Source organism: the organism of the source record quoted next, unplaced genomic scaffold (assembly GCF_019419815.1).
Source record: "Pyrus x bretschneideri cultivar Hongxiangsu unplaced genomic scaffold, Pyrus_bretschneideri_v1 Contig4, whole genome shotgun sequence".
NCBI classification, from domain to species: domain Eukaryota; kingdom Viridiplantae; phylum Streptophyta; class Magnoliopsida; order Rosales; family Rosaceae; genus Pyrus; species Pyrus x bretschneideri.
Window position 1 is genome coordinate 11,387,355 of NW_025999723.1, and position 27,343 is coordinate 11,414,697.

The window sequence follows — 27,343 nt, forward strand, 5'->3', positions numbered from 1 at the left end:
TTATACGTCTTTATGCCATGCATTGTATTTATCGTTGGTTATGCATTATTAGTAGCATATATATATATATATATATATATATATATATATAGTTTGTTGGCGCTGCGGACGTACGGGTAAGTGCCAGGTGGGTATGTTTTATATTTACATTCAGTAGTGATTCTGGATACATAGAGAGCTCATAACCTGCACCCCCGGTGTTAGTGCTCTCGCCCAGAGTAGGGCACAGTCCTTCACGTGATGTTCACCTCCCACACCATACGCTCGTCTTGGATTCAAGTTAGGTGCACAGTCCTGTCATACATACCACTTTAGGTGGTTCCGACTCGTAGGTGACCCGCGATTATTCGCCCAGCCTTCACGTGATCGTAGCACTTGAGCGTACTTAGATTACACCCAGGCCTGTCGTACAGACCACTTTAGGTGGTTCCGACTCGTGTGCAGGTATAGTTAGTGAGATGGAGATTTGAGCTCTAGATTCAGCCGTACAGGTCACGTTAGGTGACTCCGGCTGACAGTTTACATAGCTTTGATTTCGATATTTCCTGGGCACTTGCGTTTATTACGAGGCATCTGGCATGGCACATTTTCCGAGCACGATTATATTTATATATATGTATATTATGTTTCTGGGAAGTATACAGGTTTTACGACGAGGGGTTATAACTTGTTTTGAAATGGTTTTTGAAAAGCTTTGTTTTTGCCCACTCACGCTTTTGTTTTGCGCCCCTCTAGGTTCTAGTTGGCTAGCACGTTTGGTAGCTTCCCTGAGGATTTCTACGGCATATCTAACAGACTGTCACCAGTGGAGGACCACCTTCGGGTGTACTTTTGTCGTGTCGTTTTCTCCCGGACTGCATTAGGTCTTCGTGCTCTGAACTTTGTTTTCACACTTTGCTTACACATGTATGTTGCTACCTTGTGTTAAGACAAATTTTAATTATTCATATTATTTTATTATTATATTATTAGCTTCTGCACTGTGCACTTGGCTGCGTCACTTCCACGTGACGGCCAACATGCCCTGATCTCGATCGGGGTGTGTCAAGAGTGCTACCTGAAGTCATAATTTTGGGACACTTTCACACATCCATCAAGGTTGTTAAATCAGTCGTTAACTGGTGATGTGGCGCTCACGTAGACAATGACTAGGCATCACATGTCAATATGAGTCACACATGGATATTAAAAAAAATTTAAAAGTTAAACATTAAAAAAATAAAAAATAAAAAGGGTGTCTTCTTACTCAAACCCCCTCCCTTCTCTCCTTTGCACCTACCCAACATCTGCACACCCATCATTCCCCCTCCCTCTTCGACTCCACCCACTCAACCCTCATCCTCTTTGACGACCCCGTGAGCTCGAAGGAGCGTGCCCCACCTACCAGATTTGACGGCAAATCTCGATAAAATCGACCACAAATTTGGAGAAAAGTTGCAGATGGAGCCGTATTTGCATCTCTGACTTCATTCTCGAGCCCATTGAGCTTGACCTTGACCGGATCTAAGCGGTGCAAGAGGTTTATGAGCTCGTCGCCGTCCATACTAGGCCTCCTGAATCCTCTCCTCCACAATGAGCTATTCCCCTCATTGAACAATTCCAACACTGTATCGACAACGATAGTGTCCGTTACCTGTGAACCGGTGTGGGGAATCAAAGAGGAGATGAGGGTTAGGTGGGTGCAGAGGAGAGGAGGGGGGCGGTGGTTTGAGGAAGACGACACCCTTTTTTTCTCAATTATTTTTAATTATTTTTTTATGTTTAAATTTTTATTTTTAATATCCACGTGGCTAGTCAAAATACAACAAAAAATCACTGCAGCTAGTCAAACACTATAACACTGATGATTGTGATCTCAGAATAATCCTAAACCCTCAATAATTTCCAAGATGGGGCAAATTGTATACGGCCTTGTTTCACAATTACCACGTTATGCTAGCCGCACGGTGATGCCATATACAACTGCCCCGAAACTAGTACAGTAGTGCAGGCATTAGGGTAAACATACCATCATTCATCAAATCATCACGAGCAATGTCACGAAAAACTTTGGTTTTCACATATAGTTGCTAGGATAAATATCCATTAAACCACCTAAAACATTAACATGACTTATGAGGGGTGTACATGTAGATCTATTCTTCAGTGTCTATCACAAAAGTACGAACCACACTTCTTTTATACATAACAAGAAGGAATACAAACCAGTCTCCTACATGCCCTCGCGACAAAGCACACTAGCCCATAGCATACTTCTGGGTCCAGCTCCTTGCGGTTGTCTCGTACTTTGACCTGTCTGTCTTGTACATATGAGCAATTTCTGGCACCAAGGGATCATCTGGGTTTGGGTCCGTCAACAGGGAACAGATGGATAGCAACACCTGAAATAGGAAACAAGAACCTTTCCCACCCACTTAAAAACCGGCAGATATGAAAGAGTGAAAAGGGTGCAAAGCAACCATTTATTAACAAATGACAGCCATCCACAGTGCACTCATTCATTGTAATCACCATCCCATCTCTAGTTTATATTGAATAGGGAAATTGAAAACAGATTCAGTTATTAAATCACAACGTGGTCACTAAGAGAGCAGAACCTTAGATATGGTGAGAGCCGGGCTCCACTGCTCTTTCAAAATGTCAAGGCAGATACTTCCATTGCTGTTGATATTTGGATGAAAGACCTTAGTCCTAAAGGCAACCTACAAAAACAATTTGGTGAAAGAATATTAACAAATTAAAATTCATCTAGACGTTTATAGAACTTTTGAGGAAAAGCATTGGAGACAATTCAACACAATATACTATTGATAATTCGTCAAAATGGGTCAATTCATCCAAGAACCGATGTGCCAGCAAGGTTCAAACATTTATTCGCAGGCCATGACCAGCTGAGCCCCAAATCATACACTGAACTGAACCTGCTGATACAATGGTTGATGGCTCAGACCTAGGACTAAGGCTCCTGACTGAGTCCAAGACCCAAGCCAATATGTTTGACTTGAGCGCCTAAGGCCTGGCCCTATATACTTACAGCATCAAGAATGTTTAAACACATAATCATACTATTAAGTAGTTTAATAACGCATATCATATAAGTGGAAGAAAATCGAAGAGCGTAAGAGTTAAACAGGACAAAGAATTGATCATGACCAACAACCAAAGCAAACAACAATTTTCCTCCCTATCAAAGAGCATCAACTTCTCTCCGGTTTGTATCATGCCAGAATCAAACAGACAAACATTAAAAATTGTTGGATGACTAAATCATACCCAACCGTTTAAGGCACAGTAAAGAACTCCCAAAAAACTACAGTAGAAAACCGCCACTTGATCTAGTGGTTGTTCTCAGAGGTAACCATGCCTATGTCTGTACATTTGTTGTCATCCATTTAAAAACTCACCTATACACCAGCTACGGTTTCCAAACTTACTCAGCCTCTTATTGTTCTTAATATCAGTAATTTAATAAAGTTGGTTACATTTTCTATACATTGGACAGACTAATGAATAAGAGAATAATAACAAAACACCAATATTATCTTGAAAAGATCAGAAATTTTCAGAAAAGTATCTATAGCATTGTGACTATAAAACCGCACCATCTATTGGATCTCCCGACAATGCCTATTTCCTGAATACTACCCCAAACCAAAACCAAACGGACTGCAAAAAAGCGGGTGGGGTAGAGAACAGCAGTTAACCATAATACAATTTCTATTAAGTAAACTAACAACTTCTACAATGAAAATTAAATTGATGTCATACCTTAGGTGGTTTGAATGGATAATCGGGAGGGAAATGGATGGTAACTAGAAAGACACCCCCTGCATAAGGACTATCTGGGGGACCCATTATCGTTGCTTGCCAATGGAACATGTCCTCAGCAACAGGCCCTGACATCGAACACAAGTAACCATTTTTAAAATGCATTCTACACATAAATTTATCACCACAAAGTTCAATGCATGCCTTCTTGAGCAACTAGAAATCAAAATGATGGAAGTACAAATTTTGAGGACAAAATTTACTTATTACTTCCACAGTTTAGTAAAGTTTAGAAGAAAATAAACTTTTTTTTTTAAACGTGTTTATCTTTGATTCTGTTTCGATTAGGCAACAACTTGGTATAAAATCAATGATCATAAACCATGACATATTTGCTACCGGATGCAAATTCCCTCCATAGAGCTCAACTCAAATTTCTGTAAGCACAACACAACACTGAACATTCACAAGAATTCAACATCGTTCTATCACAAAAATTTATAAATCCAAAATGTCTCCCAACCCCGTGATGAAAAAAGAGATCCAATATTTCATTCACAAAACGTTAGCAGAAAATTGCATTTGAATCAAAACAAATTAAAAAAACATGCCTCAAAGATCCAATATTTCAATGCCTCAATAACAAAAACACTGTAGCTAGTCCACGAATTAGCAATCTATCACATAATTTCCACAAAACCTAAAATTCTTTCTACAAAAATTAACTTGAGCTACATCAAACACAAAACCAAACAAGCGAACAAGCACGCAACAAAATAAGAACAACCCATGTCAGAATCTACCATTTTACAAAAAACCCATACACCCAAAACGATTAAAATTCGTAGATCGAGCTTCGAAACAGGCTGAGGACGATGAAAAATGAAAGAAAACGGCAAAACTAAACAAAAAAAGGTAAATAAGAACAGGGGTCGAAGAAGGGGGGGTATTGTACCTGCGCTGCAAGAGGTCGGGGGGTCTTTCTGGAGATCTTTAAGCTCCTTCAAGATCCGTTTGGAAGCCATGGATGGACCTCGTAGATCGTAACGGATCTAAGGAAGGGGCGCTGCTTTGACAAAGAGGAGAAAGAAAGAGAAGAGTGTGCTTGACGAAGTGTACAATAATAATAATGATGATATGATGAAAAAAGGACGGAATAATTATAATAACAATGACTTTTTGTTACTATGGGCCTGAGAGAGAGGAGAGAGATTCAAAAGAGATTCTTGCTTTTATGTGAATCTGATTCTATCAGACTGAGATTAATTTTAAGCCGTTGATTTTGATGACTTTGTTTTGATTGCGTATTTTGGACGGCCGAGATTGGGTTTTGGATGGTTTTTTAAAATCCTATTGAGGGATTAAAAACGGAAAGTAGAGAGCGACGCATTTAATTAGTGTATTGAAATCCTTTTCAAATTTCACTGTATGGAGGCCAAAAATCGAGGTATCTAGACCGTTTAAGAGACCGAGATTCGAGTTTTTGTTTTGTGTGAGGTGAGTGAGTGAAATAAGTTAATGAGAACTGCATAATTTAATTTAAAAGGTTCTAATTTTTTAATCGTTCGATTTCATACAATGAGATTCAAAGAAGATATCAACTTTTAATGAGTGGCTCTGGGTACCGCTGAACCTTCAAAAGCCGGAATAGTACTTGATCACTTGACCATGCTTTGATTCTTGGTATGGTATCGGGTCAAGCAGAGACCTTGAGCATTTTTGTAGCCCAAAAACAGAAAGTAGAGAGTAATGCATTTAAATAGAGTGGAGAAATGATGGCAAACTCATCATTCGTCAACGATTATGGAACATACTTGGACGTAACTATTTTGGTTAAAGCAATTTACTTTGCGTCTTAAATGGAATCTGCGGACTAGAATCAATCTTATTCTATGAGATACGATAGTATGGTAGAAAGATCGAATGTTATGGTCAGTGACGGAGCTAGAATTTGACTCAGGAGGGGCCAAAAATTTCGCCTAAAACGCTCTTCTGATTTAAGAAAAATAAGGATATGCCGTGTCCTAACTACAAACCACCATCATTTGGGTTTAGTATGACGTTGTTCTTGTCATCCTCTTCCTCAGCTCAACCCCGTATTATCATGACTCAAATTCAAAATAACAGTCCCTTTAGTGGAAGAGGAAAGGAATGAGGAGGGGAATAGATAAAAAAATAAAAATAAAAAAAAAAGGAAGGAAAAACAAAGCAAAAGTAACAGTATTAAAAGACTTCAAGGAATTAAATAAAAAATAAAAATGAAAACCAGCTATCTTGCCTACTTCCTCTCTCTCCCTTTTTGATCACCTTAGTCTCTCAAAATTGACTGTGACGCTGGTTAATCGCATTAGTAGCCACCAACCTCAAATCGAACCCATTAAAGGAATATGGAAAAGATTTTTGTTAGGGCTCTAATACCTTGAAAAATCTTTAGCAATTAAAGGGAGAACTCTCATTGTTTATGTGTGAAAAAGATGTCAAGGTAAACCATTCTAGTCCCTTCATGGCTCCACCCTTGGTTATGGTCCCGCCCAACCTCTTGTTCACTGCCTTCTTTCTCTTCTCTCGTTCTCTCACCAATCCGTTCCCAAAATTGTTTAACACCTACATTACTCTCTCCCCCCTTTCTCTCCCTTCTTCTTCTCCAACTCCAAAGCAAGATCGTCGTCCTCACTCCTCACTCATGTGGCGCCATCTTGTCGCATGTGGGTGTCGTTGGAGAGGGATTGAGAGGAGAAGAAAAGGGATTGGAGTAGGCAGTGTGGGTTGTTAGGAGGTGCAGAGGTCTGTGAAGGTAGAGAAAAAGAGAGGAGGAAGAAAATGAGAGATGTGCAGAATTTTAACCGTTCAATTTGTGGTGAAAAATTAGGATCCATTGATCCTCAGGGTTTGCATATAAAGGATTCGGAGAGGATCCTGTTCCGCATTAGAGAACCATTACCACGTTAAGGCAAGGCTTTCAGCACGGCTACTTCGGTACATAAGACCCGAAGCTCCAAATCCCCAAGTACAAACTGTCTTAGGTTGGATGGGTCACGCTCACTACTTTAGGTGATCAAAATTTGTGAATCCCAGTCTGCGGAAATGAAGTCAATTCCCCACGACACAAACTGTCTTCTGGCCTTTGCTTCCTTTCCTTTATGAGGCAGCCACTCTTTTGTAGTCGTCCATAAGTTGTCTCCAACTTTTACCGAACTAATAAAAAGATGTCACACCTTAATTATATGATTACATTCTTTTTAGTTTACAAATAAATACATATGACAAAATGCCAGGAGCCAAACAACCTTTATTATAAGAAAAAAAAATAAATAAATACATTAACATATGGGTACAAATTAAAACTTAAAAGAAAATTGGTACAAATAAAAAAAAGGTTTGCAAATTAAAAATGGGTACAAACTAAAAATAAAAATATATGATAAAAAATTAATCATAAATATAAATATATTAATTGTAACATTTTTAACACTAAATGAATATTTTTAGGTAAAAATATTTCATATATATATATATATGAAACTGAAAAATAATTAATTTAATCAAGTCTCCAAACCAGTCACCGGAATTAAATAAATAAATTAATTAAAATTTCAACCCTTGCTCCTTCTAAGTTGATCAAACTCCAATTGCATCAGAAGGATCGAAATCATGTTAGCCTGTGTTTTGGAATTTAGATGACCATATAGATATTGCCCCCTCCTATTCTTTTTCCTATTTTTGAAGCACCAAAGAATATATGATTTTTGCATAAGAAGTCTGCTTGAAAGTTGCAGGATCCAGGTATGTGATCGATGAGCTGACCGAGTCAAACTCTCCCTTGTGTTGTCATCAGTTGAACATGTTACGTGAGGATCGTGACATCAACGAATGTTGATCCTGCAAAAGTGCACGCACACAGATCGACATCATTACTACACTTAATATTCCATACAAGAGTATCAATTATCAAAGGCCACTTGTGCCGCAACAAAAAAATCATCATGCACTCTTCTTTTGAAACTGATTATATTTATTCAGCATGTAAATGGTAGGCATAATAACATTGCGTAAAGTTCCATATTCCAACCGAAATGTCAAATTAAAATATTTTTGGTTATTTATAAAATTAAGTAGGTTAGAATTTAATATTAAGATAATTAATATGTAAAGAAAATAAAGAAATAAGTGGGACCATAATTAAAATAAAACAAAAAGAAAATAATTTTACGTTGCTTTCAAATTTGGCATCAAAGTGGAGAATGTCAATTCATGTAAGATCTTAACATCTCCTTAGGAACCAAAAAACCACTTATTTTTGTCAAAATATTCCACATAGAATTTTTTACATCCCCTCCGAAAATGCCAAGTATATATTTCAATGTGATTGCTAACAATTATGGACCTTTACTTTTTGAGAATGCTATTTGAACTTCCCAAACATCTCTAAGCGGTGAATTTTCACGGTGGTTAAGACTTTTCTCTTCAATTCACTACATTTCGAATTCAAATCATGCTTCTTCATTTAATGTAAAGTAATGTATAATATCGCTGTGATCTCTTGTCATTAAAATTCAAAGACAATTGGAACTCAATAACATGACAAAGAACATTTTACAATTGGAACCTAGTAACATGAACATATTTCTATACCAGATGATGTGACTGGTGTATATGCCATATTAAAAAAAAAAAATCTAAAACACGAACACACATGCAAAATTCAAAAGAAATAATTAAAATTCCGTACCATTTGAATGCATTGATGGTGCACTTGGGCATCTCCCCTGCATCAACCACCTTCAACTTCACGCCGCCACATTGTACATTGATCTTCACCGTTCCAATCCTCCAACCTTTGATCACGTACCCAACCCTCGTCTTTCCCTCCACCGCCACTTTTATCTCCTTACTCTTCAGCTGCGCCGCCAGCCTCCTGCCCACCGTCTGATCCACCACTTTATTCCTCACCCTCATATCCATCTTGAAATTCGTCGTGTTCCGGTGCCTCTGCGTGAACCTTCTAAGCTGCTTCGACCCCAGCCCCATCCCGACATCGTTCTCGTCCCCAAGGATCGCGTGCATCTCGATCCCCTCGCCGTAGAAGATGTCGAGTTTCGGGTTGGGGTTCCTCACCTCTACGCTGGTAACAGCCTGGACGTCCAGGTGGATCCCGTCGGTCTTGGAGACGGGGTCGAATTTGGGGATCTGGAAGGAGAGGAGGTAGAAGGCCGGGAGGCGGGGGTCGAAGTAGAGGTAGAAGATACCGCCGGCGAGGGCGACGACGATGATGACGATGAGGAGGAAGGTGCAGAAGACGCAGCAGCATATGCAGCAGCATCTCCTCCCCCGGCTGCGCTTTGGGCGGAAGGAAGGGGGGAGATTGGGTTTCCGGGGTGGTGGTCCGGGTACGGGTCGGCCCGGTTGATATGGGTCTCGGTATCCCGGCGGTTTGTGCACCACCGGTCTTATTGGCAGTTGTTGCGCCATTATATTGGGAAATTTTGCAGAAGAAAACAGAGACCCAAATGCGATTTAATTGAAAGCTGAACGAATTTAAAAAAAAAAAAATGTGGATTGAATTCAAGGAATTGGATTGATTTGTGGGTACTGAAATTAATCGTACGGAGCAGGAAGAAGGTGGCAGCACATTTTGAAAACAAAGGAATTTGAATTTTTGGGATTTTGAAGTGTGATGAGTTTTTGAATAGCGGATTTGAATTTCTGGGAAAAAGACGAAATGGGTAGTGAAATTTGGAGGATGAAGGTGAAGAATGGAGGGAGAAGGGAAGGGGAAGGATTGAATCTCAGGAAATCGGATCAACAATTTATGACAAGGAGATAAAAAAGCAGTAAGGTTTGGATGCTGATATTGGCGGTTAGGATTTTTGGACAAGCTTTTCTTTATTCTATCCTATTTTTATTGTTTTATTTGTAAAATAATTTATTTCAAATATGATCCTCAACTTTAACGGGAGTAATGTTATACTTACCACATATTTGTACCATCTTTCTAATAGAAACATAATCCATAAACACATCTAGGTCTCATGTGTATTAAGGAAATGGTACAAATGTGCAATAAAACTAACATTTTTGCTTTCACTTTGTTCTTCAATTTTTTCGTCCCAAGTTGATCCATGAGCACTTAAGAATTTGTTAGTGTCATGGATTAAAAATTTAATAGGATTAGTGGTGGGTGCTATTTTATTCGATGAGTTTTTTTTTTGTTGGCATATACATTAGAATCGAGCAAGAACGGAATCATAAATTTTTCAATGGGTAGTAGGCTAGCTAAAAATATAGGCACAAGAATTTACGTAGTAGTAGGCAGATGACGTTTTGATCAAAAGTACGTGGAACAATTAAATGCTTTAAAAAAATTACCGTGTGCCATTCTCTCAACTCTCAACTTTTGTAACAAAAGTTTCTTTCCACATTTGTTAATCACGCAATCAAAAGTTTAATTGTTCCACATTTGTTACCTCATTCTCTCATGAGATGAGAATTAAATGCTTTCCATCTCATTTAGTCACGTGTGACCACACGTGGCCAACATGAGATAAGAGAATGTGGAACAATTAAATGTTTTTCATCTCATTTAGTCACGTGTGAGTCAGGTAACAATTAAATGCTTTAAAAAAATTACCGTTTTAAAGTTCTTTCCATCTCAACTCTCAACTTTTGTAACAAAAGTTTCTTTCTACATTTGTTAATCACGCAATCAAAAGTTTAGGGACCAACATGAGATGGAAAGAACTTAAAAAAATAGATTTGTGAGTGTTTCATTTGTTACTTGACTCACACGTGACTAAATCCCCAACAACACTAGCATTCCTCTCAAAGATCTTCCCGATTTCATGTAAATATTTTATTTAGGTGCCCATATTTCAACCATCAGAGTGGCGCAGCGGAAGCGTGGTGGGCCCATAACCCACAGGTCCCAGGATCGAAACCTGGCTCTGATATTGAGTGGCTTCCGTTTCGAGTTCACAATTTTTTTTTTTTTTTTTTTTTTTTTAATTTGGTCTAATTTCACATCTTCTTGATTGAAATTGTCCAAGCTATACCTTCCCTTTAAACATTTTTTGGGCATTATTTGTCAAATTTTGCACTGAGATCATCTGTAGCATAACATAACATAACACGTTATTATTTGTCAAATTTTGGGCATTTTTTGAGCATCATTTGTCGAATTTTGCACTGAGATCATCATCTGTAGCATAACATAACACGTTATTATTTGGGCTAATAGCACAATGAAAACCACCTCCTACTCTTTCACAAAAAATTAATAGAAAGCCGGGTCTCGGTGTTTCATTTTCTGATCCTAGTTCGAAGAATTCAAGTTTAACAAACTACAACGGGACTGACCCCTTCTGCAGTATCCGCTAGCGGCCTAGCACTACGTAAACTCAAAGCACTTTACCCTATATATAATCTGTACTGGTCTTCCAAAACCTCCCTTCTAAAGATCAAGGTGCTCGCTACAGAAGCTCGAAGGCACCACTGAGAGCTGCAGTCGCCCTGTCCACTCCTCGCCTGGCTTCAAGGTGGTTGGTTTCTCTATTGCTGCCCCATCCACACAAAGCATTTGTTTGTACTCCTCGTCACCAAAATCAACCATAGATTTCGACTTTTTCTCCCACGGGTTCCAAACAACTGTGCGAGGGGAAATGAAAATGCAAACAGAAAGCCAAATTCAGTATCAACAACATATATCTTGGAGGGCAACGGAAAGATCACGCATGAAGTCATCTTTGTGTTCAACATGTGAATGTGATATGCTTAGTTTTTCAACTGTCCATTTTTTTTCAATCGTACTGGTTGACATAACAACACTAAGAATTTCACTTTCCGTAAGTGTAAAAGAGTGAAAATATCAAATATGTGCCTGCTTACCAACATCTGGTAGTCCTTCTTTTCTTATTACATATGTTCGCTTTTTCTCATGATCAAGGACTGCAACTACATTGGGCGAACTTAGATAAAGTCGACTGACCTGCAAGGGGAAAGTTTTTGTTTCTATAAGCCAAAAACTCATACTGCATCAACACTGCTAGCAAGAGAAGCAAAAATTATCTAATATTTATTTCCAACAAATTAGAAAGTCGAGACTGAATGAGTTTGGAAGAAACATTATGAATATAATACTGTTCTGGGAGGTTGACTACTACTTATTCTTCCATACCGCTTACAATTAATATCACCGTATGCAGAAATCAATTAATGACTTGTTGCCAAATGCCAACTCCAATTGTTTCCAAATTACCTTCAAATTTGACTCAAAATTTTAGAAACAAAATGAGTGAGACAATGGACGAAGTGAACGTATGGGATAAACTTTTCACAGACTGTGTGCAAAGACTTCACCATATTCACGGACTTCAACTTCCTGCATTATATGTAAAAGCAATTTCATATGCATAAGAAACATGCCTCAGACTCAAATGTTATGGCGTCTCCTTGTTCTGTAAAGCATTTTCTTTCGCGAAGGTTGTCTAAGTAGTCAAGTGTCTCCAGCCCCTCTATCCTCACCTCACTATGGACAGAAGTCATTTTCACATTAAAAAATCATATCGCACACCAATAATGGAAGCAAATATGCAACAGCCAGAAGGCAGATGATTGTGAATTCAACAATAATAGCTACATACCTTATATCAGAAACCGAAAAATAAGTGTGGTAGGCAAAGGAGAAACTAAATGGCTTGCCGTTCACATTTCTAACTCGTGATGTCAGGTTCAGATCTCCATTTGTTGCAAGAGACACCCTAAGTCGAAACTCAAAACTGCATAGGAAACAAAGAAACGAGAAAAAAATTATCTAGGATTTGCTTTTTGTGAAAAAATAGACCATACAAACTTCAATCGACAGGAAACGAGGTGATTGTCCCCTTTACCTAATGAGAGAACTTATTGTAGTTTTATCTAAGAATACTGCATCCAAGCTCATACCTATGGGGCCAACACTTCAGGTCATTTTCAGATGGTTTAAGTAGTAGATCAATGAAGGATTTTCCATTGGAATCGTTTGATTGATGCATTTCAGGATTATCATCAATTGCCCACACCTTGTTCCTCGCAAAACCATGTTGTTCTAGCAATCCACAGTTCCCAAACTTCAAAAAGGATTAAGTAAAAGCATTAGTTGGAGTTTACAGTTTTTATATCATTTTAAAAGGATAGTTTATACAGGAATAATTGATAATACCTGTGGGAAACAAATGACAATTCCTCCTCGCATCGCTTTTGGGGGCTTGGAGACTGTCTATGATTGATGGAACGCATGTTAAAAAGAATCTATTATCCATATCTCAAGTAGGTAAGATATGCATTAAACTACTCGTGTAACGGTGACTGCATTAGGCCAAATATCGGCTGCAAAGTCTCCCGTGTTATGTATGAGGACATAACATTGCATAAAACATAAAATGCAGTTGAAGTTCTGATCCAACCGGAAATCTGATTCAAACTCGTTCATAAACTATGAACTAGCACAAATTAGACTATCCTAAAGCAGAGTACTCAGTCAACCCAGTTTTACTTCTACATAGAGTCTCCATTGTACGGAGAATATTAGTTCTTCACCATTCAACCAAGTCATATGAATTGAAAACTTCAGTTTGACCTGGAAAATGATATAACCTTGAAAGCTGGTTCCATACATATCTTGTGATTACTTGTCTGAATAATTAGACAAACAACGTTTATAAAACATAGAACAGCATCCGTGCCACGATAAAAGACGAAATCAAATGCTCTCAACTATAACAGCCACAAAATTGTAGAAAATAAACAAATGGATGGAAAATATATACAATAGGAAGTGGAAAGTTATACCTTGCTACTAGTGAACAGGAGTTCTTCGCCGTGCTTATTCCTCCACGAAGTGACATGTCCTCCATGTAAGCTAACCTATATTATCAGAAGAGAAATCATTAAGAACCCTACTAATACAGAAATCAACATGGTATATGAACTAACAATTTGAGGACAAACTCTAAATTCATAGCCTTCGGAAACTTAATCAACGGCGAAAAGAAGAGATTCTCGAATCTCACCCGTGCTGAAGCCCCTTGTTGGTTCTGAAGCACCACCTGTTCTACCCCATTCCTATCTTTTGCAATCTCAATGGCTGCCCTATGTTCCCATTCTGCTGCTGAATGCCCCATTTTGTTAAAAACAAGCAGAATTCTACGTCCCCCAACTCAACAAGTCCCAGTGACACAATCAAAGATCTAAACTTAACCAAACACCTAAACTTGTGAAAAAGCAGTAATCTTTTACATTAAAAGAGAAACGCAACTACCATTACTCCTCAGATCTACAAAATCTCAACTTTTACAACCCCAAGATGCTGATGCCTCTTAAAGTGTCATTAAAGCACCAAAACCCCAAATCCAGAAAACCCAAGAAGTGAAACTCGGCAGCTGCACAGCAAACCTCCAACACCCACCTAAAATTCATACAATCAATAGAATGTAAAAGAAAAAGGCTAAAAAAATCCAAATTTGTGCAGCCTCACTTTTGTGGAACTTTGAATTAAACACACTCGTAAAAAGAATAAAACCAAATTCTCAACTGTAACATGCCTTTTCCAAAAAACCCAACAAAGGAAAATTGAAAACAAAAAAGAATTCAGTCCTTAATTACTCGAAGCAACCTTAAAAGTCTTAAGTTTTTAATTAAACTTTCAGGCAGAAGCCTCTCTTAACTTGCAAATTAAACAATGCACAGACAATACCTTGAACAAACACCAAAACTGAGTAAATGTCTAAGTGCAAAGGCAACCCTTTTTCCTAGGAAGCATTCAGTGTTTCGAATTTGGTATTAATAACAGAAGCTAAGGAACCGAAAAGAAATAAATTAAAATACAAACACCAAAACAAAAGTGTAGGGGGGCAACATCATGGGAGAATGAGAAGGAAGTGAATAAAAAAGAAAAAAGGAAATATGTTTGAAGATAATGGGAAAAAAAAAGCAGTGGTTTTTTGCAGATACCTGGTAGGAAGGAGTAGGGACGTGGAGATACGAGGAGTACATCAACACCGTACGAGCGGTCAATGTTTATAAAGTAAATAGAAGGGAAGTTTGAGGGTCCAAGTTTGAGATGGAGACCATGCAGTTTTAAATGTTTGAGAAGCCATTTATTTGGACCTCACCAACCTCAGCAGCTCTTTTTTGATCTAGTGAGTGCCAACTTTGAATATGAACTGAAAATGACAGCGTTTGTGTCACATCCCGGCCCGGGGCGGATCACTTCCCGGATCGCTCCATTACCGTAGCACGATATTGTCCGTTTTGGGCCCCCAGCACACCCTCACGGTTTTGTTTCTAAGAACTCACACGAGAACTTCCCGATAGGTCACCCATCCTGGGAATGCTCTCGCACGCTACTCGCTTAACTTCGGAGTTCCTACGGAACCCGAAGCCAGTTAGCTCCCAAAAGGTCTCGTGCTAGGTAGGGATGAGAATATACATTTAAGGATCACTCATCTGGCGCGATGTGGGATGTCACAATCCACCCCCCTTAGGGACTCGACGTCCTCGTCGGCACACAATGGCCAGGGTTAGGCTTTGATACCAAATTGTCACATCCCGGCCCAAGGCGGATCACTTCTCGGGCTCGTTCCACCACCGTAGCACGATATTGTCCGCTTTGGGCCCCCAGCACACCCTTACGATTTTGTTTCTAAGAACTCACACAAGAACTTCCTGATGGGTCACCCATTCTGGGAATGCTCTCGCGCGCTACTCGCTTAACTTCGGTGTTCTTACGGAACCCGAAGCCAGTGAGCTCCCAAAAGGCCTCGTGCTAGGTAGGGATGGGAATATACATTTAAGGATCACTCCGCTGGACGATGTGAGATGTCACAGTTTGTGTCCTCCTATGTTTATTGTGGGGTGTTGAGTTTGCTTTTGGCCAAGGATTTTGACATTAATTTGGATATATTGAGGTGGTACTAGTGAGCAAGATGAATGATTTTTATGAGACGGTAGTAATTGTATGGTTGGTCATTATATTAATCAAGTCGGAGTATTACTGTATTATATTGTCAAATTGTTTTTATTTTGTGGTTGCAATAGGACTTGTGATTAATATTCCTGAGATTTTACTTTGTCGGGAGAAATTCTGTGTTTAAGTATCACCCATACTTATAGTAGCTTCATTAAGAGGACTATATGTATTCTATGCTAAAGGTGTAGTGACAATTCTACCCTAATAAGAATATTGGGGACAATTCTTCATATTAAGCAAAAAGGGAGGTTAAAAAAGGACTCTAGAACTAGGAGTTGCATGTGTGAAAGTTTCACATAGTATTCAAAAATAGGATGCTTTCAATTCAATATCGATATACATTTGGCTGAAATAACAGGAAGAAACTCGTTTTAGTTACGTCTAAGGTATTATGTTTTCTCATTCCACATTGTCGTTGCTTTGGTTATCTTCTATTTTGTCCTTTTGTTCAGGTCTACGTTTATTTAACCTTTCATCTTTGTCCGCTTCTCTTTTTTCGTTTTTTGACTGAAGAAAAATGGTAAAGAAACTCTTTCAAAGTGAGACTCTGTGTCATCTCACAGTTTAATATCAATTCATGTAATAACAATATAAAACATTGTGCCAAAAAACATGAGGTAACAAAAAGTTTATGATAAGAATATAAAACATTGTGCCAAAAAACATAAAGTAACAAAGAGTTTATTATAAGTTCCAATTTTAAGATAGTTCTTTGACATTTCAATTGACTGAATTCCCACTCCCTTTATGCATTATGAATCATCCAAATCATCACATGTAAATGAAACATTAGACATGTGCTTTATAAAGGAGAAATTTTCAGTATGATTGTAACCTCGCTATATACTTGAGACGTGCTTTATAAGGAATAAATTTCTAATGTAACCACAACACTAGTGTGTATGGTCATAGGTCAGCCGTCTTCATTTATGTGTTTCCATTGTATCTCTTTGCTAATATTTTGACACATTGTCTCATGACTTAATTGAGAGAACTTTGTTAACCCTTTTTTTTTTTTTTTTTTTTTTTTTTTTGCATTTAACAATTAAAAAAGAACTCAAATATACAATTAAATATGCGAGCATATGTCAACCTTCTTCTTGATGCCCCTATCTCAAACTCTAGCAAAAGTCAGCAATCTGAATCGTAATCTCTACTCTCCTAATATATGCAGTAACAACACCATTAATCTTGTACAATTTTTGTCTTCAGCTTTCTCAAAGCCCATCCTCACTTTTTTCTCCCTATATGTTTGTTAAAAAAGTGAGTATTGAGCAAATCTCTGCCCCAATTTGTTCTCTATGGATGTACTACTATTTTTTTTTATAATAATGAAAATATCAAGAGAAATTTTATTTGAATTTATATAACTTCATTCTACATCAAATTTGCTCTCTAGTTTTAATTCTTGAATTATCATCTGAGTGAACTACAGATTTTAATTCTTAAAATTGGAATTTATCATTAACTCTTTGTTACCTCATGTTTTTTGGCACAATGTTTTATATTGTTATCACATGAATTGATATTAAACTGTAAGATGACAAAGAGTCTCACTTTAAAATTAAATTGTAAGATGACAAAGAGTTCATGAATTATCATCTGAGAAAATTAAGTCCCTAAATTACTTTTTTAGAAAAATCAGTCCTAAACTACAAAAATTTGCCAATTACATTCCTAATATTAGATTTGAAGCTATTTTATTAAATTTTTCGTCAATTAAACTCACGTGACTTGCATGTAATACACTTTGTAAGGTGGGTTGGTAGTTTTCACAAGTTTAAGGACTTTTTTTTTTTTTTTCTAAGAAATAGTGTATGAAGTTAACTTTGGATAGTACATTAGACACTATGTCCACAATCTATATGCAACTTGAAGCGCTTATAGGCGATGAAATGACAGTATTACCCTCTATAATGTGTTATGACTTTAAATGGAAAAAAAATTGAATAAAAAGCGTTGAACATAAAGCAGCTTGTAATGAATTAAGGGACTGATTTTATCCAAAAAATAATTCAGAAACCTAATTTTCACTGCAGTGATAGTTTAAGGACTAAATTGGCAGTTCACCCTTTTAAAGAATAAAAACCCAAAATCAAAGCATATGTTCTCTCTCCATTGACGTTTTCTCCTTCCGACAAGTTTGTTGTCTTTCCCTTCAATTCTTCATAATTCAATAGAAATCATAATCGAAATTAATAAGAACTGGTGAGAATTAAACCCACCAATCAAGAACCATTTTTTCTTTACACAAAAAAAACACGTTGGAATGAAGCATGCACCCCATGGAAAATCGCATGGATGCAAGCGTAATTTTAGCATAACCCCACCAATCAAAGACCCTTATTCGTTTAACTCCCCCACTTTCTCACGGCAAAAGCTAGGGCATAAATCCCTTTTTTCTTTCTTTTGTTTAGCACACAAACTTGGGTTCCTTTTTTGCAGGCAATACGTACTACTAAACCCTAAACAAATTACTAAAATCACATTTAAAAAACTTGCATAAATCGAACCATACATTAATTGGAGGATGCAAAATTTCAAAATCACCATCCATCCGTTAAAAAGAGCTTGCTTTTCTCTATGAGAGCGTCTTAGGTTTTAGCTAGAATAGATCGAAGAAAGATTATGTAATGGTTAGGGTTTGATTATTAGGTGTGGGTATATTGATAAATTTTAGTTTAAGTGTTAATTTCATCTTATACTTTATGGTAGTTATACAATAAGGTAAAAAAGACAATTCACATTTAAATTCTAAGTTGGTGTAAAGTGAGATATGGATTCAAATAAAATTTCCCAAATCTCAATAGTATGGAAATATTTTTAAGGGATATTTTATTTGAACCCATATAGCTTTTCTCTACATTCAACTTAAATTTTAAATGTAAATTGTCTTTTTTACCCCGATTGCATACTACTATCAAGTACAAGATGAAATATACAAGAAAACTAAAACTTATAAAAAATCCCAAACCCAATAATCAAATCCTACCATTACGCAATCTTTATTTTATGTTCATCCTAACTAAAACCCAAAGACGCTTTAGTAAAAATAAGCAAGCTCTTTTTTACCGATAATGATTTTGAAGTTTTGAATCCTTCAACTAAGGTATGAAGCAATTTATGCAAGTATTTTTCGTTTGTGTTCAATTTTTTTAAGGTTTAGGAACAAAATTAACGACTTTTCAAAATCATATTAATTATAGCACAAACATATATGAGATTTAAATTTTTAAATTTTATTAATCATCCATATGGGATTTAGCAAAATTAGGTGATGAAAGATTAATTAAGACATATGAGATTAAGCAAAATTAGCAAAAGAAGGATAAAGCACGAGACAAATATGTGAGAGATGCTACTCTCTTTACGTTTTGAATGAGTTGCAAAACATTGATTCTGGGTTTTTATTAAAAGGGTGTAAAGATAAATTTATATATATTAAATTGGTTTTATGAGAGTAATTTAGGTAGAAATTTTGAGTTTAAAAAGATATTGATAGTTTAATTAAAAGTAATACAAGTGTGGACAATAAATTGGTGTAGAGAAATGTTATAGGGTTCAAATAAATTTTTTGTTTTCTAATATCTTCAGGTCTTCCAAGTATCCAATAATGTTTAAAAAGCAAAAATAAACACGCAAAAAGGTGATATAAAAACACTCATCTTCATGCCACTTAATACTACGGTATAATGGTATTCATCTTAACTGGTAAGTGGTCTAGTGGTATTCCTCTTAACTGGTAAGTGGTGTTAAGTGAAAGGTCTTAGGTTTGATTCTCGCCAAATACAGATTTGAACCATATTATTGCTAGCTCATTGTGAGGCTTAGCCATTCCCACCACCCCTTTAGTGTAACATCCCTCATCGCATAGGGGAGTGGATCATGTAAGCCTTATATGTATATTCTCATATCTACCTAGCACGAAACTTTTTGGGAACTCACTGACTTTGGGTTCCATCGGAACTCTGAAGTTAAGTGAGTTCGGGTGAGAGCATTCCCATGATGGGTGACCTACTAGGAAGTTCTCGTGTGAGTTCCCAGAAACAAAACCATGAGGGCGTGGTCGAGGCCCAAAGCGGACAATATCATGCTTCGGTGGAGTCGGGGCCGAGATGTGGTGGGGGCTTGGGCTGGAATGTGACAATTTGGTATCAGAGCCAATCCCTGGGCCAGTGTGCCGACGAGGATGTTGGGCCCCTAAGGGAGGTGGATTGTAACATCCCACATCGCCTAGGGGAGTGGATCATGTAAACCTTATATGTATATTCCTATCTTTACCTAGCACGAGGCCTTTTGGGAACTCACTGGCTTCAGGTTCCATCGGAACTCCGAAGTTAAGTGAGTTCGGGCAAGAGCATTCCCACGATGGGTGACCCACTAGGAAGTTCTCGTCTGAGTTCTCAGAAACAAAATTGTGAGGGCGTGGTCTGGGCCCAAAGCAAACAATATCGTGCTATGGTGGAGTCAGGCCCGGGATGTGATGGGGGTCCGAGCTGGGATGTGACATTTAGTGTAGATATCGTGTGTTAAAAAAAAAATTCTCATATTCAGGAATTATGGCATTAATTGATGGCATATTTGTCGATTTGCCCCGAACTTGAATACAACTTAATTTCTCATATGAACTTTAATTTTAGCTGATTATCCCCTTGAACTTTTATAATTAACCAATTTCTCCCTTGAACTTTAATTTTAGCTAATTACCCTCCTGAACTTTTATAAATAGTCAAATTTTCATCCACCTTGATCACGAGAACAACACCTGACCACTGTATGAGGGCAAAAATAGGGAAAAATTTAGTGGATGAGAAATTGAATGAAAGTTTTGAAAATTTAACGCCAACGGGAGAATTAGATATTTATAAAAGTTTAGGAGGTAATCGGTTAAAAGTAAAGTTTAAAGAGAAATTGGCTAATTTTACAAGTTCAGAGAGTAATCGGTTAAAATTAAAGTTTGAAAATTCTATACAAGTTTAAGGGGGTAAACCAACAATACCTCTTAATTGACAGAGAAGGCGTGAGCTTCAGCCAATTGCCCTTTCGATAATTTACCTAACCCTCCATTTTCCTACTCAATCCCACCTAGTAAAGTAGACAGTTCAATCTGCTCCAAATTAATTGTACAAAAAGAAATTTTATTTGAACCCAACCATCTTATTTTTACACCCAACTAGAAAAAAATTGTCTACCAAACTTCCATATTCACCCTTAAATAAATAAGGAAGAAGAAACAATTTTATAAACCCAAACACAAACATAAAAAATTTCTCTCTCTAAACCCATTTTATCTAATCCGATGAATCTAACCCTAACGCCAGCAACCCTTCTCCAAAATCGTCGACACCCACCATCCCCTTACACTTTTTTTTTTCTCTCTCTATAAAAAGGGTTGAGTTCACTGGATTAAATAAAAATGGTGTAGAGAGATTATTGTTGTTTTTGTTTTAGGGTTATAAAATTAGTTTTTCATTTTTATTTATTCAAGGACAAATTTGGAAGTTTGGTAGATAAATTTATTTAGTTGGGTGTAAAGATAAGAAATGTGGGTTCAAATAAAATTTCCCATATACAAATCTGAAACTTATATGAACCTTGCAATGTAGTCTGATGATGACCTCTGCAAGCGCTTTGCCGGAAATAATAATAGGATCAGACATGATAAAAGGAAAATTGCAAGAAAGTAAATGCAGAAAATGGAAAAGAAATCAAAGTAAATTCCTATCTTCATTCCTAGTCTCTTTACGTCATAAAAGGGGTTTAAATACACCAAAAAATAGCTAGGGTTTGAGATGTAAACAAGCTTAATGGTATTACATATGTAATGAGCCTAATAGATAACAACAACAATAGCTGACCCAATTGATCTAATAGAAGCCCAATAACTTAGAGTCGCATCAAATAATGGCGGCCCTAACCGTAACCATCACGGGTTCTCCGATTTCAATTTTAGGAATTGCAAGAAGTCTGATCCTTCACTCGCTATAATAATCTTCCTCACTCAGATAGGGTTTAAGAGATGAGAATCGAGAAGGAGATTGATTTTGATTAAGAATACGCTCCCGTATTTCATTGTATTTTTTAGTTTTGTTCTTTAATTTTTAATTACCAAATAAAAAAAGTTCACAGAGTTTACTGTGGATTAAGTACTAGGACAAGTATTGAAAAATTAACAAGAAGACACAATGGAAACACAAAAATGAGGACAACAGACCCATGGTTGCTACGCAATTATTAAGTCAATACTAAAGTTTTCATGTTATTCAACACCCAAGAAAGGTATTTTTACGTTAAAACGAGACTTTCATGTTTGGAATTTCCAAATTAGTTAAATCTCACGTTGGTCGCTAAAAATGAGCATGACAAACTTGTTTTCTTGTCTGCAACTAGTTAGACACGTGCTATGTTCATATCTATTCAATATTCCATAATATCGCGTGATGAAAGAGATGGAGACGAGTATTTAAAAATGTGTCGAGTAAAAGCATACATTGACATTGCAGAGTCATCACATTTAACTGTTAAGTTTACATCACACACACACACACGCATATAATTAAGGCTGGTTGTTCTGTTCTAAATCTCTCCACTCTTCAATGTACATCACCCTTCAGTGGCCATTCCAGCACATCTGAATTCTAGTCTTTTAACTCAAGATTAAATCAGAAAAAAATAAGCCATTACTTCTTCCATGAGATAACTAACCACACCGTAAAAATTAGAGCCTCAGCTTTCACCGCAATTCCAAGCGGCTTAGCTGTTGCGTTCTCCGGCTAATTTTTAGCAGTAATTTTGGGCTTGTAATATGCCAAAACTACATAACTAAATAAACTGCACAAATTACCGGTCTATTGATCAGCCAGCGGCGACTGCATCTGCCCTTGGACTCGTGTCCAGGAGTTGGTGCAGCTTTGCCCCCTTGTTTTTCTCATACATGTCATTGTCACCGTCTTTCTCAGCATCCCTAGCAACGGAACCTGCGTTATTAACTCTTGACAGTAGGTTCTCGGTGCTGAAAGGCTGGACCCTCTTATCGTCGATGTTCATGATGATATCTTCCATTCTTCCTGCGCGTGCATTTTTCAGTTTATCCTAGTATGTTGAGAAAAGAATGTAAGTTAGCGGAAGAACAACGGCCGCATAAATTTTCATCAATCTCCGAGGAAAGAAATGATTCTGAAATAGCATGTGGACGTACCAATAATGTAGTCTTTTCTAGCTTGAGTGTAGCAGAATTCTCTGTTAATCGGTTTATTTCAGATTTAAGTGCCACATTCTTTGCAGATAAGGCGTCAACCTGTTGTGCAAGTTCTTCAGTCTCAGCCTGGACGGAATAAGCATTAGCATCATATCTTCATTATTATGAACACATTCTACAAATAGAATATTTTTACATGGCTCTTTCACAATTTCCATACCTGCTTCCTCAACCTGGATCTTCTAGCAGATTCCCGATTTGATTGTTTCCTCCTTTCCCGTTTAATCTCCCGATCATTCTGCGAATCATAATCAATCTACCATAAGTTACATTGGGTGGTGCAAAACTTGGATGAAGTATGAGAAACTAAAGCATATCTAACAACTACAAAGTGACATGCGCAAACCATACATCTATCCAGGTTTCAGTAGGCAAAACTGCACAGGATTGTGGAACACAGGTAGGACTCGTCTTTGAGTTCAAGATAGGTGGGTTATTGAGTTCCAACACCGTGGTCACACCAGGAAAAACAGCTGGTCCTACCACTTTTCCCGGGATATTAGCAGCAGCAATAGTTACACCCAACACTTTATCAGTAGCTGCATTTGCCTCCTTAGCAGAAACTGGACCAGGCCGCATGTCAGTCTTCCTATTTCCAGCTGCTGGAACAAATATTGAGCAAAAATACGTGTCCAAAGCAGGTTAAAACAAACAACTTAAGATTTTGTGTACTGTAAAACACCAGTGAATCTATCACTGCATCAAAGCGGAGGATCCTGATTTTAAACCTCTAAAAATATTACCTATCAAAGTCTGAGTTAAGTGGTGGAGAGATGTTCGCATGTGAGGGAGTGTGTTTGGATGTAAAACAACAATTGACTCACATCTTAAGATTTTAAGCTTTTATGAAATAAGAGATATTTACTAAAAAAAGATATTGATTGCAGGCCAACTTTGTTGTTCATCAAGATGTAACACTTGGTGAAGAACAGAGTAATACCAGTGGCTGGTGTTCCCTCACGACTTCTTTTTCTTCCGGTTTGATTTGCCTGGACATAGAACAGGCAGATAGTGCAATTTAACTTCGCTATTAATCATCAATAAATATACATAGAATATTCAAATCAAGTGAAAAAAAAAGGACGGTATAGCAGAAACATGCTACAAGCAAATGAAGAAGTCCTCACCGCAGCAGTATTCCCATCACTTCCATCGCTAGAACCTTCAGTTCTAGAACTGTTAACATGGTAACAAACTCATAAAATTAGCCCATAAACAATATATTCACACGAAAAACGCAGAGCCTAGTGAACTAATTTTCCAGATACACGTGAGCAAAAGGAGAATTCCAGTCCACCAGAGAGTGGACCAGAGTGGTGCGCTAGGAGGGGCATATCTTTAAGGTGGACCAACAAAAGGAAGAAATAAGATAAACTGGTTTACAAACCTCTGGGAGAGACTCTGTTCAGCTCCACCTTCAGCATTCGTAACATTACCACTGCCTATTGACATTGCAAGCCCATCAAATTCTTTCAGCTTTTTCATTAACCCTCGTTCAGTATTACCAGATGACTTTGTAGGTGTTTCCATATTCAAAGGAGTGGCGGCCTGCATTATTGCACCACAATAGAGTTACATTCAAAGATAAAGATGAAACACTCTGTCTGTGGACATATGAAAATCAGGAGGTGAAACTTCACTTACAGCAGGTGAGGATGGAACACCTTGACCATGGGATGCCTATATCAGGAAAAACAATTCGTTAATGCATAAGAAACTTCCAGTCTTGTAAATATTACAGTTATATCACACGGGAAAAAAGGGGGAAGGACGTGGAAGGCACTGGATTGCGCAACAACTTTTAACCAAATAGGGTGGATGGAGTTATGAATTATTGACTGGGAGCTATATCTAACTCTACATAAGGAAATGGCAATGCTTATTCATTTCCATTGGGGAAGCATGGGGAGATCAGTGGCAATTAGAATGTCCAACAAGTACTAGTACAAATACGGTTACACAATAATAGTAAAGAATGTGGGGCAAATACAATCTAGCCTCCGCTTTCAAAAGGTATAGCACTAAAGTTGGGGAACTTTAAAAATCAATAAATCACTCTCCAAACTGCGAAGCAAACAGAAAGTCTGATGAAATGTAGGATCTTCAACGAAAATGATGAAAATTTAAACTTACAAGGGGAACTGCCGGATGTGCATAACCACTTCCATGCGAGTATACTGCGTAAGGTGCACCATAGGGTGGCAACATATGCTGAAAGAATTAACAAGTCAACAACTTCTCATACAGTATATTCCAGCATGCATAGGCAATTGCTAACTTAAATTGAATGTTTGAACCACTTTGAAGAAAAAGAAAGTACCTGTGGTGGTCCCCACATATAGGGATGAGGAGGGTGCCCAGAAGCCATAGCTGAGTTGTAATATGGAGGGAGAGCAACTCTGGGACCATAATAAGCCTGAAGGTACAAGGGTTTGGCCCGAATCAGTTCACATGAAACGGTACAATATAATTCCACTGAAAGTTGTTCGGGCAAAAATGCAAAACAAATGCGTAACCTGCATGGCTCCCCAATCAGGACAGACTTGCATATTGGTCTGGTTTGTATGATTTGTCTGATCCTATCAGTATAAAACGATCGTGAAATACTTAGAAACAAGCCCCAATAGTAAACCACTAAGCATATCACAAAAACAACAATGTATATGTGCTTACTCCCGGCAGAGGCGAGGATGATTTTTCGGATTTAGCAGACTTTGCATCATCATCGTTTCCCATGGATCAAGACTATGGCTTATTCAATGATAACGTGAAGAAGTATCGCGATCTTCCTTGATTAGAGCATCACTCCTTTCATCTGTCCAGACCGCACAGAGCATAAATTAGCACACCCACAGTGACCGAAAAGGCGAAAACAAAAACTAGCAAATCAATAGGCAAATGTATGACTCAAAGACGACAAATTTTGGTAAAGATTTTCTCATCTGAGATAAGAAATGTTGAAAATTTTGGATAAGCAGCTTACAGAAAATATGCTTATAAGTTTCCGCTACTTGCACATTTTTCAACAAACTATATTTTACCGATGCCTTGCATAGAAGAAGTTAGTGTACATCTATCAGCCAACCTTTCTTACGCTCTTTCAGAAATAAATTAAGACCGATGAATCGATTCGCCTCCATAAACAAACTTAATTAACGCTAAAGCAACGACAAGAAAACAACATGTTACTTGAGATTGCTTGATGCACATACGAAATGGAGTTCATATCTTCCAAATCAAAAACAAACCGGTCGAAACCAGAGGAATCGGATATCTGCGGAAAATTTGGAAAACCGATTGAAGACGGTGCTGAATACTTCACACTAGAACAACAATTGAGACTTCATTCATTTACCAAATTTTGTAGCAGCAATAGCATTAGCATTAGCTCTTTGGTGAGTGTTCATCAACTAAGTAAAACTATATTAATCGCTAATTTATCCTACTTCAAAGGAAAAAAGAAAAAAAAAAAAAAGATTTCTTCCAGATCAATCAAAATATACCACTCTAATCCTCTGTTTGGTTGCTAAGAAAATCTCAAGCTGACGGAAAAAAAATATAAAGACGCATACTTTGAATTCCTTCATCTACCTACGCATTTTCTCACCGTAATTCCGTTCAAGTAACAAAGAAATTATGCCCTTTCCCCTTACTTTATCCATTTTCTCAGCAACCAAACAGAGCCTTAGCCACAATCCAAACGTAAAAAAATCAACCGGAACTCCAAATTCAACGTACCTTGAACTCTCAATTCCGAATCTTCCCCTCCCGACGTCCGAAATCAAAGCTAAAAAGAGCAAAAAAAACTGCAGAATTTGCTTCAAATTTCTCAAAGCTTCAACTGTCTTCAATGGCGACCAGGCTTCACAACCCTTGCATTTTCCTTCTCTCTAAAATTTGGAGAGAAAGAGCTTGTTTTATATCGCAAAGGAAAACAATAGAGAGAGGGAGTGATGGAGGAGAAGAACAAGAGGGAGGGGGAGGAGGAGGAAGAAGAAGAGCGCCAAGCCAACGGCCACGTCACGGAACACGTGTTGTATGGAGGGAGGGCGTATACGGTACACCGTATATACGAAGTCGTGTAGTGGTTGTTGAGCTGGCCCGTCGACATTTGGGCTGGTCTTTTTTATTTATTCCGGCGTTAGCTTGTCCGTACACCTGTCTAGCGGCCACTCGATCTACGTGTTCCGGGTTCTGGATCCAATTTGATCTTTGACGATAATCGAACTAAACCTTCTTACTTACAAGTGAAGAAGAATATTATTAGATCATAATACTTAGTAATAGAAATTATCATCAAAAGAAGGTTCCACTAA

At 37.6% G+C, this 27,343-nt stretch overlaps 4 protein-coding genes and 1 non-coding gene across 8 annotated transcripts; 1 reads left to right on the forward strand and 4 right to left on the reverse strand.

Annotated features, from left to right (window-relative positions):
• Nucleotides 1-2,035: 2,035 nt before the first annotated feature.
• LOC103942580 (ubiquitin-conjugating enzyme E2-17 kDa) lies at nucleotides 2,036-4,882 on the reverse strand. The gene is made up of 4 exons (XM_009352762.3): nucleotides 4,724-4,882; nucleotides 3,769-3,896; nucleotides 2,598-2,702; nucleotides 2,036-2,381 (listed from the first exon to the last, which is right to left on the reverse strand). The coding sequence occupies exons 1-4, from the start codon at nucleotides 4,791-4,793 to the stop codon at nucleotides 2,238-2,240; spliced, it is 447 nt and encodes a 148-aa protein (XP_009351037.1). The 5' UTR covers nucleotides 4,794-4,882; the 3' UTR covers nucleotides 2,036-2,237.
• A 3,505-nt stretch (nucleotides 4,883-8,387) lies between these two features.
• LOC103942581 (NDR1/HIN1-like protein 6) lies at nucleotides 8,388-9,591 on the reverse strand. Its single transcript, XM_009352763.3, has one exon. It carries the CDS (start codon nucleotides 9,235-9,237, stop codon nucleotides 8,395-8,397), a length of 843 nt encoding a protein of 280 aa, XP_009351038.2. The 5' UTR covers nucleotides 9,238-9,591; the 3' UTR covers nucleotides 8,388-8,394.
• Nucleotides 9,592-10,643: 1,052 nt separating this feature from the next.
• On the forward strand, nucleotides 10,644-10,715 carry TRNAM-CAU. The gene has a single exon. It is a non-coding gene; the product is annotated as a tRNA-Met (tRNA).
• A 249-nt stretch (nucleotides 10,716-10,964) lies between these two features.
• On the reverse strand, nucleotides 10,965-14,043 carry LOC103942583 (putative glucose-6-phosphate 1-epimerase). Of its 2 annotated transcripts, XM_048565776.1 has the most exons (9): nucleotides 13,812-13,876; nucleotides 13,591-13,665; nucleotides 13,379-13,434; nucleotides 12,962-13,018; nucleotides 12,706-12,869; nucleotides 12,405-12,539; nucleotides 12,187-12,289; nucleotides 11,650-11,749; nucleotides 10,965-11,409 (listed from the first exon to the last, which is right to left on the reverse strand). In XM_048565776.1, the coding sequence occupies exons 3-9, from the start codon at nucleotides 13,415-13,417 to the stop codon at nucleotides 11,216-11,218; spliced, it is 792 nt and encodes a 263-aa protein (XP_048421733.1). In that variant the 5' UTR covers nucleotides 13,418-13,434; nucleotides 13,591-13,665; nucleotides 13,812-13,876; the 3' UTR covers nucleotides 10,965-11,215. The 2 variants fall into 2 exon arrangements, with proteins under 2 accessions (XP_048421733.1, XP_009351039.2); XM_009352764.3 differs by lacking the exon at nucleotides 13,379-13,434 and having other exon boundaries at nucleotides 13,812-14,043.
• Nucleotides 14,044-22,241: 8,198 nt separating this feature from the next.
• LOC103941721 (common plant regulatory factor 1) lies at nucleotides 22,242-27,023 on the reverse strand. 3 transcript variants are annotated; one of them, XM_048565654.1, is made up of 13 exons: nucleotides 26,766-27,023; nucleotides 25,701-25,851; nucleotides 25,544-25,606; nucleotides 25,348-25,443; nucleotides 25,161-25,238; nucleotides 24,672-24,707; nucleotides 24,415-24,575; nucleotides 24,155-24,203; nucleotides 23,968-24,016; nucleotides 23,379-23,590; nucleotides 23,188-23,265; nucleotides 22,968-23,093; nucleotides 22,242-22,861 (listed from the first exon to the last, which is right to left on the reverse strand). In XM_048565654.1, the coding sequence occupies exons 2-13, from the start codon at nucleotides 25,761-25,763 to the stop codon at nucleotides 22,625-22,627; spliced, it is 1,248 nt and encodes a 415-aa protein (XP_048421611.1). In that variant the 5' UTR covers nucleotides 25,764-25,851; nucleotides 26,766-27,023; the 3' UTR covers nucleotides 22,242-22,624. The 3 variants fall into 3 exon arrangements, with proteins under 3 accessions (XP_048421611.1, XP_048421609.1, XP_048421608.1); XM_048565652.1 differs by having other exon boundaries at nucleotides 23,379-23,626; nucleotides 26,766-27,022; XM_048565651.1 differs by having other exon boundaries at nucleotides 23,379-23,629; nucleotides 26,766-27,021.
• Between the last annotated feature and the right edge of the window lie 320 nt (nucleotides 27,024-27,343).

What these genes read in the sequence shown, in the direction of transcription:
- LOC103942580 (XM_009352762.3), bottom strand. Translation starts at nt 4,793, where the DNA reads ATGGCTTCCAAACGGATCTTGAAGGAGCTTAAAGATCTCCAGAAAGAC. An exon ending in CCCGACCTCTTGCAGCGCAG is followed by an intron (nt 3,897 to 4,723) that starts GTACAATACCCC and finishes GTTCGATGTCAG; the next exon opens with GGCCTGTTGCTGAGGACATG. An exon ending in ATCCATTCAAACCACCTAAG is followed by an intron (nt 2,703 to 3,768) that starts GTATGACATCAA and finishes TTGTTTTTGTAG; the next exon opens with GTTGCCTTTAGGACTAAGGT.
- LOC103942581 (XM_009352763.3), bottom strand. Translation starts at nt 9,237, where the DNA reads ATGGCGCAACAACTGCCAATAAGACCGGTGGTGCACAAACCGCCGGGA.
- LOC103942583 (XM_009352764.3), bottom strand. Translation starts at nt 13,922, where the DNA reads ATGGGGCATTCAGCAGCAGAATGGGAACATAGGGCAGCCATTGAGATT. An exon ending in AACAAGGGGCTTCAGCACGG is followed by an intron (nt 13,666 to 13,811) that starts GTGAGATTCGAG and finishes CTGATAATATAG; the next exon opens with GTTAGCTTACATGGAGGACA. An exon ending in CCATAACATTTGAGTCTGAG is followed by an intron (nt 11,750 to 12,186) that starts GCATGTTTCTTA and finishes TTCCCCTTGCAG; the next exon opens with GTCAGTCGACTTTATCTAAG.
- LOC103941721 (XM_048565651.1), bottom strand. Translation starts at nt 25,763, where the DNA reads ATGGGAAACGATGATGATGCAAAGTCTGCTAAATCCGAAAAATCATCC. An exon ending in TGAGGGAACACCAGCCACTG is followed by an intron (nt 23,630 to 23,967) that starts GTATTACTCTGT and finishes TATTTGTTCCAG; the next exon opens with CAGCTGGAAATAGGAAGACT. An exon ending in GATCCAGGTTGAGGAAGCAG is followed by an intron (nt 23,094 to 23,187) that starts GTATGGAAATTG and finishes TATTCCGTCCAG; the next exon opens with GCTGAGACTGAAGAACTTGC.